Below are 22,039 nucleotides of genomic sequence, written 5' to 3'. Positions count from 1 at the left end.
TTGACAAAATAACTTTCTGGTCACTAGTGAGACACTTTTAAAGACATCTGCACAATTGACCCCGACCACCAGCAATCACAGAGGCTTTCAAAGGGACCCCTGGGATGGCAGGCTTTAGAGCTGGTTCCTACTGTCCTGCCGCCAGATAACGGTAAGGCAGTGTGATGCGTCTGGTGCTGGAAAGATTCCTACTCCTGGTCATCCTCACATCGATACTGACTATGGAGGGTGTCCGGTGAGCCCGAGAACATCAGGCAGGGGAGCAGAGGGAAGTGGGGACCCTCTAGCTGTCTGGAACGGAAAAAGTCAACCCCAGGCAGCGTTTCCACATGAAGACAATTCTGCGAGCTAGAGTGTGTCTGACTCATTCACCAGGGCCATTAGCAGTGTGTTTTCTTCACCAAGGCCTTCCCAAGGGCCGGGGGCAGGTGTCAGGAGGAACTAGAGAAGCCACAGATTTATGTCATAGGTTTAGAATGCAGTTTTAATCCACTAGCTTTCATTTTCAAATTCATTAAACAATCAACAAATGCAAATGTTGCATATAATCCACATTTGATTAAAGTGTTGTAAAGAAATGAAAGCGGCTAGCTACCCACAAAATATTACTTACATAAACTTGCTGCTAAAGGGATTTACAATATGCACCTCAGTTTTAAAAAGAAGGGGTCAATCATGGTTATTACCCTCATTTCACTGTAAAACAGCTTCTTGAAATCTTTAACATCTAAGACCAAAGCGTCAACAGAAAATAAATGCCCTTTAAGAAATGTGACATCTTGGCTCTACACTTGTTTTTTTCTGCAGGTTAAACATTCGCACTGCAGAATTCAAATCTAGCTGACTAAAAATCCATGAATCTGTTTAACAAACACTGTTTGGGCCCGGCTGGCAGCTGCGCGCTGCGCCAGGTTTTGCTGGGAACAGCAAATATGAATCAGATACATCTTCTGCCCTAGAAGAGCTTACAATCCAAGAGGGAGCCGGGCCACAGCATAAACACGGCAAAAGCCCCTCCTGTGTTGCAACATGAGTGGCGCACACTGCTCTTCCTGAGTTCAGAGGGAAAGGTCAGTGTCAACCAAACTCCACCGCCACAAATGCCCTGAGATCACCCAACTCATCTTGGTTCCTGAACGACCGACCATCTGGGCCACTGAATGAGACTTTAAAATGTTTTATTACACAATCGTCTCACTGAAACAGAATCTGACTTACATATGTCAGCACCTCAGGATGTGACAACCCACGAAAGGAATCTCCTTCATGGAGGACATTCCAGCACATTCCAACATAGGTGCAGCCTCATGGCTCAGCATGGTGGATGGCACACCAGTTCGTTTGAACGTTTATCATGGGGAAATAGTCTGGGCCATGTTGTCCTTGCTCTCTGAAATTCTAAGATTTAACATACATTGCTGGTCTTACATCTATAAAATGTCTTAGGTAAAGTACAAAAATACCAACACACTGAGTTTTAATCTACATTCCAAACCTGATTATAATCATGCTACCAAGTATGAGCCATAAGAGCTTTTCTGAAAAAATAGCTATAGGAAAAATTTCATTTTATAATTGTTATTGCTTCTAATTATATATTCTAGTCTGACTATACCATTGTTCACTGGAAACAACTTTTCATCGTTTAATGTCTTCATATAATTTCCCCATCATCAGACTTGATATGCAAAATCACATGAGATATGAAAAAGGCAAATCATTACAGAAAAAAGCAGAATTTGGAGAAGAAATGAAATTTCTTGATTTAATTTTGGTGGCTGGAATTAGTTAGATCTTCAAACTTGTAATAAAAAAATTAAACACAAATAGCACACACTCATTTTTCTCACCCATGAGTGCTGACTGGACCCAGCACTGTCTCGGGCCCTGGGGATAGAGCATGAACATCGGATTTGACATCCTTCCATGGCTAATATTCTAGTTGGGAGACAGAGAAGAAACCAAAATCTGCATGATAATGGGGACTGACAAGGACTGTGGAGTAAATGAAGCAGGACAAGGACACAGAATGACAATGTGTATTAGGGAGAGGGGAATCCAGTCAAGACACTTTCTCTGTATATACCTTCACCTGGGTGATTTTTTACAGATTCATGGCTTGAAAACCATCCATATGCTGAATGTTCCCACATTCATGCTCCCAGCTTTCTCATTCTTCAAGTGCAGACTCCTAACCGACTGTGCCCAAGGATGTCCAGGAAGCATCTCCAACTGAAGATGGCCCAAACAGAGATCTCTGTCCCACCCCACCCCCAAATCCTTCTGACCCTCTACTAAGGAAACATTTACTCTGAGACCAGAGTGAGGGGATGAGAATAGGTAATATTATTGGATAAGCGTGTAACGCAAGCCCCCTTGTGGAGAGGCCACTGGGAATCATGTGTGCTGGGAGCCCAGGAGTGAGGCGGGAGCATAGTGAGGGGCGGAGGGATGAACTGGAAGGGGAGGCCAGAGGCAGCATCCGGAGCCAGATCTCGGAGGGCCTTGCACAGCACGCTTATACTTCAGACTGTGTTGTGAGTTGAGATGAAAAGTCACCAGAAGGTTTTTCATAAATAACAGAAATAACTGGATATATACTATTAAATGGTGGCTGTTAATAATATATTGTCCAGAGGCAAAATGACCACGGAGGTAGTCAGAAATTCTCAGATATATTTTCAAGGTTTCGCTGTCAAGATTTGCTAATAGACTGAACATAAGGTGTAAGAGAAAGAGAAATCAAAAACCCCGTGACTGATGGCCTGGGAAAATGGAACACTGCAGCTGACGTTGCTGGCTGGAAACAACTAGATTTGGGGGAGGGGTGGGACAGAGATCTCTGATTGGGCATTTTCAGTCGGAGGCGCTTCCTGGACATCCATGGGCACAGTCGGTTAGGAGTCTGCACTTGAAGGGTCAAAGAGCTGCGAGCATGAATGTGGGAACGTTCAGCTAACGGATGGCTTTTAAGCCATGCATCTGTATGAAATCACCTAGGGTAAGAACGTAGACAGAGAAAACGTCTTGATTGGATCTTGGGGCCCTCCAGTATTTAAAGTTTGAGAAGGTATGAAAGATCCAGCAAAAAAAAAAAAAAAAAGGTCCAGGAAAGAGTAGCCAAATAAATAAAATTCTTATAAATCCATCATGCAAACATTGAGGGAATACTACACGTGTAAGTACACACACACACACAGCCCTGTACTACATCACTGCCTGAGATTATTACACGAATGCAGTGACCACCAGAGGTCACCTTCTCGAAGCACTGGCCACCATGCCGGATACCTAGAGACCAGGATACCTCAGGATCGACCTGTCACTATCATCCGTTTGAGGCTCAATAGATGTTGTCTTGGCCACTGCTGGTGCTCCTTGCCCCCAGTGCTAATCAACACCATACCTATGCCAAGCTACATCTCTGAGGAAACTGACTCAAGTTTAGGAAAATTCTGACTGGCTAGAAGAGCTGACAATGCCAGGGGAAAATTCTAGGACCAATATCCCCAACCAACAAAGCTCGGACCCACCAGAGCTTTGGTCAAAGGCTAGCTGAGTATTAAGGAAGAGTGTGGGAGGGAGAGAACATGAACCCTAAGGAATAATGGAAAGAAAAGGAAGGGAGAAACTCTTTATTTTAATTCTTCTTCTCAATTATACTAAGACCTAGAGCTGAAACCCTGAGATGAATAGAGCCCACAGTCAGAGACCCTGCTTTCAATTTCTGATCCCAGCAAATGTGGTTCAAGGCTGGGAGTGTGATCTCATCTACGGCAGGGTAACTAGGATAGAGGGATCTAGGGAAGAGGCCTGTACTCAGAGGCAGGCACTGGCCAAGAAGCACAGAAGCCAACACCCCACAACCACTTCGGGGCTCACTCTGGAAGTGAGAGAAGCAGACAGGCCAGCGGGGAAGCTGGAGCTAAAGATATGTTGCAACTGCAGGATTTATACTCCTCTCTGTCCTTTCCACAAAGAATTTCCTTCCCACATACTGGAAGGCTGTTAAAGTTCCCCTGGGCATTCTCTCCACCAGGCACAACGATTATCAGCACATCATCATTAGCGGGAAATATTTACTAACCCCCCATCTGGGCATTTGGCTCTGATCTAAGCGAGCCCTTTAGCTGCTCTAGCCATCCTTTTCTTGGCCCCTTAATCCTTATCATAAATGGCCTTCCCCCTGGTCTTCCACCAGCTCATCCAACTCTGTGTGTGCCAGAGGGCTCCCCACTGGACACTGCATCCCTCACGCATCTGGCTGCCACGGTTTGTGTAGGAAGAACAACCACCCCGCTGTAATTCTGTTTGTGCATTTCATTATCAGGCCGAAACCAAGTATTAGAAACTGAAACTGAGAAAAACAAGACAGAAAACTTGAGGAGTGGTGACATCATGGAAATGCTGAACTAATAACAGAGAAAGAAAATAACATGGTAAAAAATAATAAAGATGGAGATGATAAAGGTGAAATCCTGGAACAATGGAATGCCAGGCCAATTTAAAAAAAAAAAATTTTTTTTTAAGGATTCTTATTGAAGGTACGGAAACAGTGTAGCAATGTGACCCGAATTAAGTGAAGGCAAACCCTCGACTTTATGTTCTCCCTGATCAAGGAAAGGAAGATGTCAGCACAAATAGCGGGGCATGAAGAGAGAGAAAAGAACTCCAGTCTCCCAGAACAGTTCCGTTCTGCATGGAAGAAGGTACCTGCTGCACAGAGAGGGTCAGCAGAAGGAAACAGCTTCTATTAGGGAGGCTTGTGAATGGAAGGGGTTGCAGGGGGGTGTCTCCAAACCCCACCCCATCTGACCCTCCACTTCTTATCAACTGCCTCTTGCCTCCAGATGCTGCTGGATCCCAGCAAATCAGTCCAAAAACCCTGGCTGTTTCGTCCAATTGCTACATCTCGTTGGCTCCTGCTGAAGCAGCAACAAACATATGTCACATCAGCTTTCTCCTGCAGCTGCTGCCCATCACAGAAAGACCACAGAAAACAGAGCGTATCCCTGTGGGAATCCATCACATGAAAAGGCTGCCAGCAACCCAGAGCGTCGGTCTGCCCCACCCAAAGGCGCCAGTCAGGACTCTACCTAACTGGACCACAATGACCGTTAAAAACCTAAAACCCAGGGAAGTTATTTGCTGGGTGTCTCTCACTTCCCCCCCTTGCCCGGGGTGCTTTCTCAACCCTTGTGGTCAGGAAACATTCCCTCAAAGATATCTCAGCGGCGTCTACACAGGCTGGCGCAGGACTCGCGTACTTGAATCCCAGTCCCAAATCCAGCTCACTTGCAGTGTGAGCTTCGCCCTGCTTTGCTTTTCTGAGCTTTAATTATTTATTTCACCTGTGAAATAGGTTTCTGGAGAAAATCTACCTACCCTACCTCACGGTGTGGCTTTGAAGAAACTGAAATACAGGCTACCCCTAATTTATGAACACAGTATTTACTCATAAAATAGTTGTTAAGAGGTGCTATTCTCGATGATTAGTGGTAGTGAGAAGTCAGACATGATTCCTGCCTTGAAGAAGCTTCAAGTCCAGCAGGAGAGACGGCCATGTAAATAATCAACAAAACTCCAGGGTGGGCAGGAGTAAGGGTTATAAAAGGAGTGACCCACATAAATCTTCGAGGAACAAATGATTAATTCCGATGGGTTGACTGGAGGAGCCCTGAGAGAGAAAGGACATGAAGAGAAAAAGTAGACTTCCAATAAATACTATTAACGTGCAAGAGAACTGTGTGAGAGTCTCCACGAAAATAATATTCTATAAATGAGAGCTGACCTGCTATTAAGTTTTGTACAAATAACAGAACTCCAATTGTCCCAAACCCCTATTTAACATGTTGCCTCATTGGGGAATTTACCTATATTTATATTCCTATTTATACATCCTTCTCTTTCCACTAACCTCAGTTGGGCTGAGTTTTCCATAAATGAGCCCCCGTGTAGAGTCCCGGGGAGATTTATTAAAAATGGAGATTCTCTGGTCTCCACCAGACCTCGGAATCAGAGTCTCTGGAGGAGGATCCCCCAAATATGCATTTTTAACAAGCTCCCTCCTGGTTCTTAGGTACATTACAAACTGAGAGCCCAAGGCAAAATCCTTACCACTGACCTTTCAGTGAGAGATAACAAGCAGTCACGTCGAAGTATCTGGGTAAGGACCACAAAGTGGGGGTGGCACCAGCCACGGGAACCCAATTGTCTGCTCCTTGTCACCAGTGCCCAAAACTCCTCTCACAGGGCCACATGGCTACTGGTTCAATCTCATGTTCACTTTTATTTTAGACTCTAGTGATAGAAGGTAGCTTGCAAACTAGATCCATTATCTTAATGTCATATTAAGTACATACATATTCAGGGAATGTGTGTGTGTGTGTGTGTGTATAACTTGTCACAGTTAAGGAATACTGTTTGTTCTGATTAATTAACTATTCCAGCCAAGAGTTAATATCTGTGGCTTACATAAGTTCATCAATTTACAAAGACCTCTAGAGCAATATAAGATATCTGACTTCAAAACCATCTGGAACATAATTTAATTTTTTTGTTCATTTTTTTAAAAAGTGTTTTTCCAATCTCAAAGTGCCTCGGGCTATTATTAACATAAATGTTCAGTAAATATGTGCTGAGTTTAATGACCATCAATCATTTTCCTCCTTCAGTCCTGCAACTCAGCTCCCACTTTCTCTGCCGAGCACACACTGTGTTGTGCGTTCCCTCTCGTTGGTATGAAGGTGAATGAATACTGCTTCTCTCTCCACCACCTCCACCATCAGAAGGCATCTGTGGATGTGCAGAGAACCCATTAATTCAGAGCTGGAGGTTCCGAGATTGAGAGGTGTTTGTGTTTCACTATATCACCACATTTTACGTTTTGTTTATGAATCTGATATAAATTCGCCCTTAATTTAAAAGCCCCTCTTTCAAATACATCGCAATAACCTGTCAGAGTAACTATCTCCAGTGAGAAAGCCTTAAGATGCTCAAAGTATGAATTAGATGGAACCACAAAAAATGTTGTTTATGGAGGTCAACACCAAACATCAAAATTTTGATGAACAGTTCAATCAAACACCAAAATCTGGGAACCATATATGTCTGTCACTTGGCCAAATAGTGTGTAAATTTGGCCAAGTATATGGTTTATACAAAACAGGAAAAAAAATGTGTATGTTTTTAATAAATCCCAACTATTCCCCTACATGCATACACACAAGCCCTCACAAGAACAAGGAAGCCACTGCTCTTTGGGACATGCATTCCCAGCACATCCCGGTAAGGAGAAAGAAGGGCTAGTTCATACAAAGGAAAACACCCCCAGATAATGAAACTCAAAACAAGGGTATATTCCTGTCCCCTTCCCAGCCATCCAGTTTTTCCCCGAATTCTGACTTGAGTCACCTCTTAGGGGAAAGGAATTTCCATCCCAGTGCTCACCTATGTGCTAATGGGACTGGGAGCTGACCTCTAGTGGGTCCCACTGGGCACCAAACCATTGCTTCACAAGTGCTTGAAAACAGGAAATCACTACATCTCAACTCCAATAGGCCCTGTTTCCCACAAGGAGCATAAACACAGGTACACGGTGAGACCCTAAACTGTTTTGACATAGCTGCCTTCAAGCGGGAGAATACCTGATTAATCTTTCATGTCCTCTCATTCAGAAAATAATGTCCCCCCGAGACCAAGAAACACTGTTATGTGAAATGTCTTGACGCTACTGCTTTTACACCATAAATCCACAAAGCAGGAGAGACCCAGCAGGCTGTGAGAGCCTCCAGGATTTGTGAATTTCTGAAAAGTAAAGGGACCGAAAGAGGCAGTCAAACAGGGCAAGCCAGGCTTTATCAGAGGCAGAAGCTTCAAGCACCACAAACCACAGACACAATGCAGGTGCCTCTGGCCCAAGAGGGAGCAGTTGTCATATCTTGCCTCAGACACTTCTGCTTAATGAGAAAATAAAAAAGCAAAGGAATACCCCTGGTATTTTTCAATAAGAAGCTCTAAAAATAAATATGAAAAAAGGATACAAATGTCATTACTTTGTTCACTAAAAAGAAAGCAGTGAGGGGTGAAAGGAACCTTGAAGCCATTGCAGAGGCCCATAGGTTTCTTAGGAACCTAGGAAAGATAGGATTAAAAAAGAAAGAAAGAAAGAAAGAAAGAAAGAAAGAAAGAAAGAGAAAAGCAAAGCAAAGCAATGTTTACAGAGAAAGAGAAAAAAAAAATTAAGATAAGGATCCTAAAAAATCCTCTCATTGGGGCCCAAAGAAATACAAGAACAGCTTGGGGCCTTCTGGTTTTCCTGCCTCCTTCCTGTGGGCTGGGCCCGGTCTCCTGGTCTCATCGTCCTGAGGTCACCCACAGCTGAGAGGGCCGGCAGCACCACCAGAGAGACCCACCACACAGGCTCCAAAAATAAGATGTTCAGCCTACGCCCGACAGCCTCAGCAGCCATGAAAAACCATCTAGCCAAAATCTGTTCATCTGACCAAGAATACAAGAGCTATTTTGAAAATGGCTGCTTTTGTAAGTTAAAATGGGCTGATTGTCATCTCTATTATTTTTATTATCACTGTCATTCTCTTTGAAGTGTCCCTGGGACATCATCACTCATGCTGCAGGTCCTGTCCCAGAATCACTTGACGTGTTACTCCAACAAAGAAGGGCATCAGGGAAACAAGGTCTGGTCGGTGAAGAAGCTACATGTCCCACCCTCTCATTTTCTCTTGTTGAGTTACCTGTGTGCAACCTTAAATCTGCCATTGAGGTTACAGACCTACCTTTGAACTTCTCATTTGGCAGACCTGGGTTAGAACCACCCATTACCTAACATTAAAAAAGAAAAAAAAAAACCCTCATTACACTACACGACATGTACATACAATAAGGCCTTTGTCCTTAAAAGAAAAACATAATTTTCAACAGACTCAGCTTCCAGAAGCCAAGGGAGCTAACATCCAAAACCCAATATAAACATTAAGGCTTGTGTCAAGGTTTCGGAGCTAGCCTCACTGAAAGGGGAGGAAATGACCAGCTCCGGCAGGGTAAGGATGGGGAGGTGTTTTTTCATTGTGACTTCTGAAAGCAAAAGTGAGATAATCCCAGATCCTTCCCTCTCACACCTCCTGTACTGTCCGGCACACTGCTGCCTTTGACAGTGGGATATTTCTCTAAGAGGGAATGTTCCTTTTGTCACAAAGCAAAGTAGGTCTTAATGTCTATAGGACTCTAATTTTCAAATGTAAGTACATTCCTTTCAAAGGGAAAAATGTGTTTTTGTAATGATTATTTAGGATGTCTTTTATAGAGAGGGTTGACCTTCTGTGACAAACTCTCTGGGAGAATCATGTTTTGGAACTTGGAGTTCCATTCTAGGGGGAGCTAGCCCAAGTGTTAACAACCCAAACTATAAACAGGAAACTCCAGGCTGACTCCTACTCAAGCCCCAAGGTTGAGGACTTCTCGCTGAAGATACGGCACTTGCAGAGATGATTGGACAAGGTTCTTAGCCTTGCAGACTTCATCTCGTAAGACAAAAATTCACCCAAATAACTACACCACGACATAGGGCATGCTGGTGAAGAGAAAATGATGCCCACCCTCAGAGCGGGTGACGGGACCATGGGTGGCAAACATTCAAAGCTGCATGGATCTGTAGGGCCCCCAAGTCCAAATCCAGTCATATCGGGGACTCTGGGATTAGCCTGGAGAAGGTGAGGCCCCCCGGCACTGGCAGGTGTGAATGACTGTGGTCGGACAGACAGCAGGACTCTGCATGCTCTCAGACGGAGGGGCTCACAAGGGCCAGGCTCAGCAGGTCCACTCGAGAATTCGGTTTACATCCCTGCCTCCCACCTGCCACTTCCCAATTCAACAGCAAGCGCTGGAAAAGGACAACCGGGCCTCACTAGGAACGCAGTGTTGTGATTAGCTGTCTGTAGATGGGTGCCAAGCGAGCAGATGGACCTTTGAAGGTGAAAAACAGAGCAGCCCAATCCATCTTGCTAAGGCCCAAATATGACCAGCATTTCCCATCTTCTATCAGAAAAGGTAACAATCATGTCTATTGAAGTTCCACTGTCTACCCTGACAGAAATTCACATTTCTGTAAATATGTGAATATGTGTAAACATATTCACAAGTGTCGACAAATACTGAAATAAGAACAGTCCATTTCATCACTTCTCAAAAGTGCTGTATCGACGGTGATAGGGGCAGAGGCTGTTATTTCGGGAGTGCTTACCACATTCCAAACTCTGTTCTAAGAACTTTATATGCTTTTCTTGTTGTTGTCATTTTAAAGATTTTATTTATTTATTTCAGAGAAAGAGAGAAAGAGTGTATGCATGGGGGGAGGGGTAGAGGGAGTGAATCCCAAGCAGACCCCATGCTGAGCCAAAATCAAGAGTCGGATGCTTAACTGACTGAGCCACAGAGGTGCCCCTAGAACTTTACATGTTTTAACCCACAGTTTTGAACAAAGCCTCACAATGAAGACAAAGAGATACAGAATATTGGGCAATTGACCCAAAGCCTTAGAACTATTAAGGAGTAGACATGGGAATCACTACATTATTGCTCTTAAAAAATATACTTATTCAAGTATCTGCTAAAAACTGACTTATGGCATACACTTCACTTTCTTCTATTCAAATTCTTGCCCTTTCACAAACATCAGTGCATTTAACCCACACATATCACCTCAGCTAAATGGCTCCAGTCAGCGGAGTAGGGTCTGCATGATTATTTCTCTTTAGAGGTGAAGCCAAAGGGTGCACACACCATTACGACTTGCCTAGGACTCACAACTAAGGCTCAGAGAGTTCAAGTCACCTGTTCAGTGATGCACAGCTAGCAGGTGGCCCCCATGAGACTTGAACCCATAATTTCAGACACCATCGCTGCTACTCCACAGCAGTACTTCAATGACAAAGCAGATATTAAACATTTAGTGAAGAAAGAAAATATTTTTTCTGAAGATCTAGCTAAGGGATTAAGTTATATCATAATATTTTTAAAGCACCATTAGCAGTTTAATAGAACAAACGTGAAAGTTTATAATGGTAAGATTTTATATTAGCCAGGCTCTTTTAAATTGTTGCTCTTATTCATAATAATAATCATAATAATAAAAGCCTCAATGTGGCCTTGTCCATTTTGCACTTAACTATAGAAACATTCCAAAGATGTTTGGAAAAGTATATTACTTTTATCCATGAAATTAGTTTTGTTTTGGTACCTTTTAAAATTTCCTGTGGTATTTATTCACTTTTACTAAGACCTTTCCAAATCAAAGTTGGGAAGATTCGTGATTTTTGTTCTAAATTTTCAAAATCCCTACAGCAACCTTAGTTCTGGATTTCTATCAAATGGGCTCCCAGCAAATTCCATCTATGGTGAACTTTATTCCACGTGAAAACGTACAGCAGGTACTAGGGAGGTAGGCTACCATCACTGACTATTTCCGATAGCCCGATAAGATGATGAGAAAGTTCTTTCTGTGATATTCTCCTAGAGTCTTCAGTCTAACACTGCAATATTCAATACCACTGGTCTTTGTTTCTTCAAACACCTTCTGCCTTGACCTGCACTTTCCTGATTCTGCTCCGTCTCCTATAACTACTTCTCAATCTCTGTCATGGGCTTCTCCTTTTCTACCTTTCCCTTAAACGTGACCCTTCTTCTAATTACTCTTGTAGGCCTACTTTTGAAATCTCAGGGTAGACAAGGAATTTTTCCCAAAGTGTTGAAGTGTATTTCAATTCAAAGAGTCAACAGATGTCTGTCCACTGGTCTTGATTTCCTTACCGAGCCTACCAAGCTCTTCTACCTGGAAGGTGATCAAACCCAGCTCATCAGGTCTAAACTCATGCTCACGCACCCACATCAGTGACCTCTTCCTACATTGTCTATAGCACTGGGAGAACTCTCAAAATTCCCTCTAATTCACCCCTTCTCTCACTTTTGCCATCTGTTCTGTTGCCAAGTTCTATCAACTTGGGCTCTAAAATTCCTCTGTAAGTCTAGGGGTCCCAGCACATTGGTAGACTTTTTTTAAGGAGAGCTACCCCATTTTGACTATTGTATAAATTTGTCCTACCACTGAAAGCACCTACTATCATGGTACTATCTACCAGATGCAATAATTTGCCAAATGAGTCGTGCAACAATAGAGAGCAAAAATGGAATTTTGAAAAGGGAGCTCTGGGAAGTAAACTCTTCTGTTCAGGTGGCAGCACCCTGCTCTGGAGACACCAAATGATTAGCAAAGTGACTGCTGCAGAAACATCCTAGCACATCGCTCTACCGTTTGAACTACTGTCTTGATGGGCGTGGCTTGGAGTCTTTTAAACTACATATTCTATAACTGGAAGGTGGTGAAAGAAATTCCAAAGAATGAGCAACCTTGGTTTACCCCCACGTCTCCTTCCATTCCCACTGCCCCTGCTCCTTGCTCTCACCTGCTTGCCATTCGCTCTCCCCTAACCACAACACATCCCAGGAGGCTGTTGTCCAAACTCCAGCCTCTCCGCACTTGAAACGTGCCCATGGAAGCTCCTCGAGGCGTTTAGAGAAAACACATCTGATTGTGTCATGTGGCTGCTCCAAAACAGGAAATCCTCTCAATTATAGGAGTGGAACCGATCTCCTTATTACTGCATTCCACCAGCTTTCTAACTCCAGCTTCTACCAGAGCTTCAGGCACTTGGGACTTGGCCCTTCCACAGTCCCCGGAAACATACTCCTCTCTGCCTTTCCTCCAACAATGCCTTGCCAAGACCAGATTTCCTCCACCCAACAGGGTCCCAGATAATCTAGTTGGAACTCAACTGCACCTCCCTTAGTACTTGCGTTCAAGTGGATTATACTGCTTTTTCTGTCTCTCCTGTGGAACTTATTCATGCCTGGGTCTTTCTCCCCCATTAGGTTGTGGGCAAGAATCTGCCCTGTTGGTCTTTGCCTCCCCAAGGTGCCCAACCAGCACAATGCTTCAAACACAGAAAAGGCTAAAAATAATAAAATAAAATGGAAGGGGAGAATGAAGTGTGGAGAGAAGGAAGAAAGAATAATATTATTGAAATTATAACCTGCTATCCCTAGTGCTTTGAGTAGTGTTTTATAGAATTAGGTCTGGGAATCAAGAGGTCTTAAAATATACAACCAGCTCATTTGCTGATCTTAACTAAGTTCAACAAGCACACTTGACCTCCCAGTGCCATGAAAGGTGGTGTTATTTGTCTTCTTTTTATCACAAAGGAGTCAATATACCATCAGCAGGATAGAAGTGCCACAGAAGGGGGTGCGAAAAAGTGATATCCTTTATTGGTGCCACGGATTTTTATTATTGATTTTATTTTCCATTGTTTTGCTTTGCCTAACTTTTCTAACTCTGCCCTCCTCTTCTGCCTTACCATATCTATATACCAGTCTGCAGAAGGGCTCCCCTTCTTCAGCATTACTTCCTTCACTTAAAACACAGCTTACTGCTGGTGTACCCTTGAAAGGCCAGAGTCTACAAATGAAATGGAAGCATGTTTAAAATGGGATGGGAATGGGGAAGGGGAGCACACGAGTAAATAGGCAGCAAAAACCCACTCAGGTCTGGAAAAGGGTTGAGAGACTTCCACGAGGCAGGCCAGGAAAATCCCCATGCTGCCAGACCACTAGGCAGTTTTTCCAGAATTACGGCGCTCCTGAGTCCCAACTCTATCCCTCTGCCAATAAAAGTACAAGTGAAGGTGACCCCACAGGCATAGAGATGTAAATACTCTACAGAAAAAAAGGAGGCCCCTCTTCCATGGAAAGTTTTTTTTAGTATTTAATGGAGAGCAAGGGGAAAACTTACACCAGGGCTCGCAGACCACTGGACCAATAAGGAAGCAGCCTAGATCAGCCCAGTCCAAGTCTGGAGGGACAGAAAAGCCCATAAATGTTCCTGACTTAGCCCTGTTCATTCATAACGATGGGTGGGCTTGGCATCATTATCCCCATGCTCCTTCTTTTTTTTTTTTTCTTCTTCCTTTTCTGATGAAACTTTGCATCCTATTCCATGTGAGGAAATAAGAATTTAAACAATCATGTCATCATCAACAACAACAACAATGAATCATTCTAGAGAGCTCACTCCCCACCAAACTCTGCGCCAAGCCTTCCATGCTGCCGCTCACTTCAATCTCACGGCAGCTCTCTGAGCTTCGTACTGACATTCATCCCAGTCTCCAGACGAGGAAACCAAGCCTTAGAAAGGTAAGGTGACCTTCTCAAGTCCGTCACCATTGAGTGATAGAGCCTAGATTGGAACCCAGGCCTGTCTGCTGCCAATGTCAAAGCTCTTTGCCAAAACATGATGAAATGCCAGACAAAAGCTGCCTGAACTGTGGGTCTTCCTTTGAAAGGGCCCCCAAATTCTAGACTTGGTATGTGCTACCAGACAAAAATCACTCTAACCTCCCCCAAAGAAAGTCAGCTTTGCAGGGGTGGAAATAACTCTCTGAAGCACTTAGAAGTATTTATAGATGTTTTTAAATAATAAACAACTAGTAAAGGCAAATCAGTTTAGTGGAAAAGGCACTGGCTTCACATCCCAGTCTGTCTCTTAAGGAACTGTAAAACCTCAGGACATTTGTTCTGCCTCTCTCAGCCTCAATGAAGCATGGATAGAAATAACCACCTCAGAGCAGGTACTGGTGAACTTACCAGCGCAATGCTCTAAATAAGTTACCTCTCCCTAAAACTGCTCTATTGAACATACTGTTTTACGGAAAGGCAATTAATCACAACATCTGTTAAACAGAAAAAAACAACAACAACAACAAAAAAAAACAAATCCCGATCACTTCCTTAGTGAGCATCCGAAGTCTAAACTTGATATGAAACAATTTTCAAAAATATGGCAATCTGTGTCTACATGCACATACTAAGGGCAGTATCCGAACACATCTGGGCTACTTCCTATTTCCTTTCTCTCTCTCTCTCTCTCCCTCTCTCCCCCTCTCTCTATTTCTCTCTCTCTCTCTCTCTCACACACACACACACTCACACACACACACACACAAATTGAATCCTGACACAATATTATCTCCCTCATTCTCAAACATGTGTCTAACACTTGTTCAGATAATAGATATCCACTCTCTAGCCTGTTAATTTAAACAATAAAAAAAACATGAGGATTTTATAGAGATAAGGCACCCCAGAGAACCGAAGATGCCGGTAGCTACTTGTTTAGTGACATAAGATTTTTGTGATTAAAAAGTAGAAGACAGAAGACAATGTCTCCTCTGTTCTCACCACTTGGTTGACTCCAAGATTGGTGGAGCCCCGCTTCTTGTAACACCAAATTTCACATTGCTTTTTATGAGCAGAGGGTCCATTTCTACATTGCACCTCTGGATTTAAAAGAGGAAATCTAAACCTCAGAATAATGTTTTTTGCTGAACAAAATGTATGCCAAACTAAGCTCTGACCGACTTCTGGTTTTCTGAGGCCTGGCCCCCAAAGCTTTCTCAGGTTTCCAGTTCCAGACCGAACTCCCTGGCTTGTCCTGCTTCCTTCTATGTGACAGTTAGGTGGAAAGGGACAAGAAGTAGGAGTACCATCTCCCAGGCACAGTTGGTGGATTTGGAGATGCCAAAAGATCCCAAGAATTGCTTTGGTTTCATTTTCTGAGCATGACCACCTCTTATCACTGTACTTCAAGAAAGGAACCCATGTGTTTTCCTAGGCATTCTGTGGAGGAAAATTCTAGCCGAAAGGGTAGGGGGAAATCATACAAAACAGCAGTAAGTCTGGGCCTTTTCTTCCTCAGCGCCATAAAAGATCATTTTTTAAGGTGGGGAAAAGCCACACTTGGCTTTCTAACAATAGAGCACTTGCATCTTTAATCTTCAACTGCCCACCGGATTCCCTCCTTTTCATGACAGTGGTCCAACTTCTCACCTTCCCCTTGAATAGATGAACTGAAGCTTCTTGACTCCTACACTTTAAAACCATATCCATCACCAGCTAACAGACAGGTTATTCTTGGATCACAGCTGATTCTGGCAAGATGCTGGGCCTCAGCAGATGAGGATAAATGAGAATATGATTATTCACTTCTGCCTGCTGTGGCCACCGCATCCGCTGTCATCCTCAAAATTCCCACAGAAATGAGCTCATTCCACCTTTAAAACATTTCGGAGCTTGAAAGTTTAAATCAGGCCAAGTTGATTTTTTGGGGCTTTTCAAGCTTTTACACTGTAATTATATACAGGACTTTGTGCCACCTATTTCCTCCCAACTGTAACATTTTACATCTTTTTTAAGCATATGTTGAGGTTAGCTTTTTTTTTTTTAGTACATGTTATGAAATAAGATATGAGCTTGCGCTCAGCTTTAAGTACATTTTTGCCAAAAGGCTGGACCAACACAAACTAAATATGACTATTTTCTCTATCCAAAGTACAGTTTTGACTATTACATACCCTCTTAATGTACATACATAAAACTAGCTCACAACTAAAGCTCCCTGCAGGTCAACTGAAATCATAATGAGATTTTCCTTTCATATAATGTGATTAACAAATGTTAGCTAACTGAACTCCAGAAAGACTAAAAAAAAAAAAAAAAAAAAAAGTATAAAATAAATAACTCAAGCAGTACCAAGAAATAACTCAGTGATCTTTCTAATTTTTTTTCCTGGCTTTCTCACATCTTTAACTAATAGTCTGTTCCACTCAATGATAGGGATGTGCTCTAGAGGCAGATGAAACCAAGAGCAAGTTCCTGCTCTATCTACTCAAATATGAAGTTCACAAGCAAGGAGACACCTTTAGCCTCAGTCTCCTCGTCTGTAAAATGGGGGTAAAAGGCCTCAGAGGATTTTTGTGGAGGTTAAATGAAATAATGTAGGCTTAGATCAGTGCCAGCAATATAAATGTTGTTACTACTACTATTACCTATCTGTTAAAGTCCAACCTAAGTATAAAAATGCCAACCAACCTCACAGCAGTCTGGGGTACTTTGAAATCCTTGGTCTGCAATGGATTCCTTGGAAACATACAAGAACATACACAAATACAGAAGTGGCCAATCATCTACTCCTTCTCAATTTTATCAAGTCATTATAAATGTTTGGGAAGCACTATGATAGCTTGGGTCCCCTAATCCTATACCTCTAAACCTTTTGGCTCCTGAAAGAACTCTGAGGCACCTTGCAAATAACAAGTGAGCTGGATTGCCAGAGTCACGACTTCACATGTTTGGAAAGGATTTCTTTTTTTTTTTTTTTTAATTTTTTATTATTTATAAAAATAATTTAAAAATTATATTTTTATCCCCAGGGGTACAGGTCTGTGAATCGCCAGGTTTACACACTTCATAGCACTCACCAAAGCACATACCCTCCCCAATGTCCATAACCCAACCGCCCTTCTCCCAACCCCTCTCCCCCCAGCAACCCTCAGTTTGTTTCGTGAGATTAAGAGTCACTTATGGTTTGTCTCCCTTCCTATCCCATCTTGTTTCATGGATTCTTCTCCTACCCACTTAATCAAAGCAGATACCTCTAACTGTTAGATATAAATGAACCAACTGTTCTTGTGAACTTAATCAATACTTTTCCAGGATAAATAATCACCCCCACTTGAATTCCAACTGATTCATCTTTTCTTTTCAAATTCATTCTTTTAACTTCAAAATGGCAGGATTCTAACATCCATCTTATTATCAGTAAGGCTGTGCTTTCAGAGAAAGGTACGAATTTCTACCCTGAGGAGAATACTGAGAAGGGGGATTGCTCTGTATAGAATTTTTCATAATGTAACTTGGGAACAGTCTGCAAACTGTATGTTTAAACTTCATGAGCTGTAAGGCTGCTGAGGAGAAAAATGGTATTTTCACATGTGGAGCTCCAAGCACATTTAAATATTATTCAGGAATTTCCCCGCTGAAATCGTAAGAGATTAAGGTAAAATAATTCACTCACATTATACAGATAAGATCAGTGAAAGGGGAAGGTTATCTCTCCTCCTACACCCCCCCCCACACACTCACATACCGTGTTAGTAAATATACAATGGATACAAAATTTAAATGCAAAGCTTCTTTTCAACAGGTCCTTTAGTGAAGGATCACTAATTAACATGGCAACTCATAAACAAAATCCAAAGAGCCCCCTCTCAGCTCTTACTAAGGCACAATATATATACTATCTCAGCAAATGTACTACAGTTTTACTTCTGTCTCTGTTGATTCCTTTAGTCTTCAGAACCTGCTAATCATTTGATACAGGCATTCACCTTCACTCATTTATCATTTTGCAACATTGACCTCATCCCTTGTCATGAAAAAGTTTGGGTCGTTTAAACCCAGATGGCTTGGCTTTCACCTAAATCGAGAAGACTCCCTTCCCCAGTTCCATACACCATGCTGATCTGATAACTCGCAGTCATCTATCACTTTGGGGCTTTGCATTTGGCTGCCTGAATGTTTTTCCAGCAGGGTTTTGTGATGTGTAGTTCTTAACCAAGCTTTGCCAGTGGTGATTGGCATATAAAACAACCTCAAGCAAAAATGTTGCTCCTTGTGAATCCCTATTTCACCTCAGAATTTCTTGTTCATATAATTTAATCTCCCCCATGTGGTTACTCATTTGATCTTATCATTAACTCTTAAACTAAAATAAATTGAAACAAATTGTGTTTTTGAATCTATTAGCCACTACCACTGTTAACTAAGCAGCCAAGTATCATTCTCTGTTAAGAAGAGAATGTCTTTCTGACTCATGCTTCCAGATCAGAAATATAAAGACTGTTTTTGAGATCTTAGGGTATAACAGGCAAAGAAATCCAAGATTATGTCTTGTCCTCAGGTTTCTTCTTTGTGACTATCACCTCTCTTTCCTCTTGTCACATTATCTTATCCCTGATCTTTATACCTAAATGTTATCTCATCATTTTCTCATTTCTGTCACAAAGATGACAGAACCAAGGCAGAAAGTTGATGGCACCTACAATTTGGTGCCAACAGCCATTCTGGGAACAGACAGTGTCAACAGTAATTATCACTGGGACAGTGCTGTACAAAGTCCATCTTAATTTTTTTTTTCTATAAGGATGATGTAAAAAATAAGAATCCTAAGCCTGATGAAACAGAAAGTACCAACATTATAAAACTCAGAAATTCAGATGAACTCAACTCAACAGTTAAGTGCAGTTTTATAAGGACTAAAAACACTTTTTAAGATCTGGTTATATTATTACATGTAATGGATTCATCTTGTCAAAGGGAGCAACTGACTTCACATTACCTGATCCTCATACTTACCAAGCAGACACACATTATACAAGGATTGTCGGTGATAAATGGAATCTGGAGGACTTCACCTTCATTTTCACATTTTGCAACAGACCCTGAGTGAAAGAAAAAAAAAAATCCATTTAAATTTTGCTTAATGGCATTATTGCAAGCATTTAACTTTTTACACTAATCCTTTTTTGAAGCAACTACCAAATTCAGAAATCCTTAATGAGTTTTAAATGATCAAATGCAACAAAAACAAATTTCCCCCCAAAATAATTATTTTAAATAGTTTTATTTAAAGTTAAAAAAAAAAGACTATCATATAGAGAGAGATTTTCTGCTCTCCGAAAGCTTAAGCACAAATCCAATTCTTTCACTGAATCTTTAATAATACTCTCCTTGATGAAGATATTTCAACTAAACACATACCCCCATACGCAAAAAAAAAAAAAAAAAAAAAAAATTCAAAGTGGACATTAGGGCTAAACAAAATTCAGGACTGCATCAATGAGCAGGCCTTTATATGAATCTGCCTCAAATTGCTTTGAGTTTAAATCCCTTTTGAAACAATCTTCTCTCCTCTTCTCTTAGAAATTGACTTAATATTTTCTTTTCTGCACCAGGTGTCAGTAAAGTATGTCCTTCAGAATAGCGGCTGAGGTCTTCACCTGCCTGAAAGTACATCATTATTATATCCTGCTAGCATTACCTTTTTAAAATATGACAGTTTCTTCAAATTTATAGTCTGGAGAGCCAGTGCTTTAAAAAGCACTCCTAACACAGAAGCTATATTGGAGCCTTATAGAGTGAGAAAGAAGGATGTGTGGAAAACGGTGCAATTATTTCCATGATATTGACAGGAGGAGAAGAAATCTCAACAAGCGTTGAAGAAAATAACAAATATAAAGAAATTTCTCAAATTCAAACAGAATTTCTATTATCCCTATATTCATGCTAACAGGGTTTCAGTGTCCATCCCTTAACCTATTCACTGCCTTCCCACCCCTTAACACGGCGGGCTTCGCTTGATCCCCATCCGCCAGCCAGTGGCAGGCGCCAAGGTGCTCGCTCCCCACCCTCCCGTCCCCGGGGCAAGTCAGCGACTCCTCTCCCAGGTACCAAGCCAGCGTCCGGGAGGGCCAGTCCCTCCCGCCCCCTCCCCTACCTGTCAAGAAGGAGGAAGCCAGAGACATGGGGACCCCCGAGCAATTGAGCAGCAGCAAGACGCAGCAGGTAATCCCGGGCGAGCGCCGGCAGGGACGCTCAGCCAGAGCCCTGACGCCGGAGAACCAGAGCATCGTCACCTGGAGGGAATCCCGGGCGACTGCAGGTCCCGCGCCGCCGCCTCTGCTCCACTACCTCCGCTCGCAGTCAAAAAGGGCTCTCAGCCGGCGAGTCGGGAGACAGTCCGCGAAGGAGGGAGGCGGGCGCCCGGGAGCGGGGGGTGGGGGGGAGCGAGGGGTGAGGGGCGCCAGGGAGGAGGGGTCCTGCGGCCAGGCTCCTCCAATACGGCTTTTTTTTTTCCTTTTTTTTTTTTTTTTTTTTTTTTAGGGAGTTGCTCGCAGCGGCTTAGTAGTGGGCCACCCTACGCAAGAGATGGGGCCGGGAGGAAGGGGATGTCTGAGTAGCCGGAGATAGGCGGAGAAGAGAGGCTGCGGTGCGGACTGCGCACAGCCTTCCCGCCGCCGCCGCCCGGGCTGCAGCTATTGCCCCGGGCGCTGCCGCTGCCGCCGCGTCCTCCACTCCTGCACTCCCCACCTCCCGCCGGCCCCGCCGGCTCTCCGCCCGGCCGGCGCGCGCGCTCGCTCCCGCGTCCAACACAGGGGCGCACCGGCCGCCTCCCGGAACCCGCTGGGGGCGTCCGGGCGCAAGAACCCCGCGCCCTGAACACGTCTCAGCCAGGCGTCCAGCCCGCTCCCCAGCCCTTCGAGGGAGGCCGCCAACCCCGGGGTGCAGATCCGAGCCGGGCAGGCGTGTCTCCACCGCCCGGCGCGCTCGGTGCCTCCTCCCTTTCCCTGGGGATCCCTCCCCTATCAGGGGATGCCACACCACTCCTGCTCACGCCGGGGAGCCCCAACCCTATGAGAAAGCAGAAAATGGGGGCACGGGGACGCTTCACCACCCTATCTCCCAGGTGCCCCAGCTTTGGGAAGGAGCGACAAACGGGGTGCAGGAGGGGCCCAGCAACTTTTCACTCCCAGCTTTGCTTCCCTCTGGCGGGGGCGCGACAGCGGACTGCCGGGCTGAGCCGACAGAGGGGCGAGGCGCCTTCGACATCAGTGTTTTGTGCTTCTGTGTCCGCGTCCTGACTCTAGGGAGACAGAAGTTGAAACCACATGCAAGGTCGACTAATAAAAGCACAGAGGCGAACGCTTTTCGCCCTTAGAAAAGAGGAACCGTCTCTCCAAGACTCCTCCCTTCCAACCTCCGGCGCACTGGGGCCGGGAGGTGCTCTTTGACTAATCATTCATTCACTCGCAAAAGAGGGAGGGACCCGCCGGGCGGCTAATCTCGGAGGGGGGGCACCACCGCGACTTCAGCAGCTTGGAGGTCTGTCGCCGTCGCAGCCGGGCTGATCTCTGCAGCCCTGGGTGTCCGCGAGCCAGATCGCAAATACCGCGGATACCTCCGTCCGAATCGCGGCCTTTCTGACCAAGCCGTACCACCTTCTGCTCAAAGGGGGGGTTGCAAGAGAGAGGAGAATTTTTGTGACCAAATTGCGAAGGCGCAGGTTGGCATTTAG

The 22,039-nt window shown here is 43.8% G+C and overlaps 1 protein-coding gene across 2 annotated transcripts in view; it reads right to left on the bottom strand.

The window, feature by feature from the left end:
• Window positions 1–21,098, bottom strand: part of BMPER (BMP binding endothelial regulator) — a 244,712-nt gene extending 223,614 nt beyond the window's left edge. Inside the window, exons 1-2 of one of the 2 annotated variants that reach the window (XM_044246349.1) lie at window positions 20,462–21,098; window positions 19,321–19,406 (exon numbers count right to left, since the gene is read on the bottom strand). In XM_044246349.1, coding sequence (XP_044102284.1) covers window positions 19,321–19,406; window positions 20,462–20,594 — 219 coding nt within the window. In that variant the 5' untranslated portion in view covers window positions 20,595–21,098. The remainder of the gene's footprint in view (window positions 1–19,320; window positions 19,407–20,461) is intronic. The other variant, XM_044246350.1, reaches the window with a different exon arrangement.
• Between the last annotated feature and the right edge of the window lie 941 nt (window positions 21,099–22,039).

Source organism: Neovison vison, chromosome 4 (assembly GCF_020171115.1).
Source record: "Neovison vison isolate M4711 chromosome 4, ASM_NN_V1, whole genome shotgun sequence".
Lineage (NCBI taxonomy): Eukaryota > Metazoa > Chordata > Mammalia > Carnivora > Mustelidae > Neogale > Neogale vison.
The sequence above is the reverse complement of the archived record's forward strand: the minus strand, read 5'-3'. Positions and strand labels throughout refer to the sequence as shown.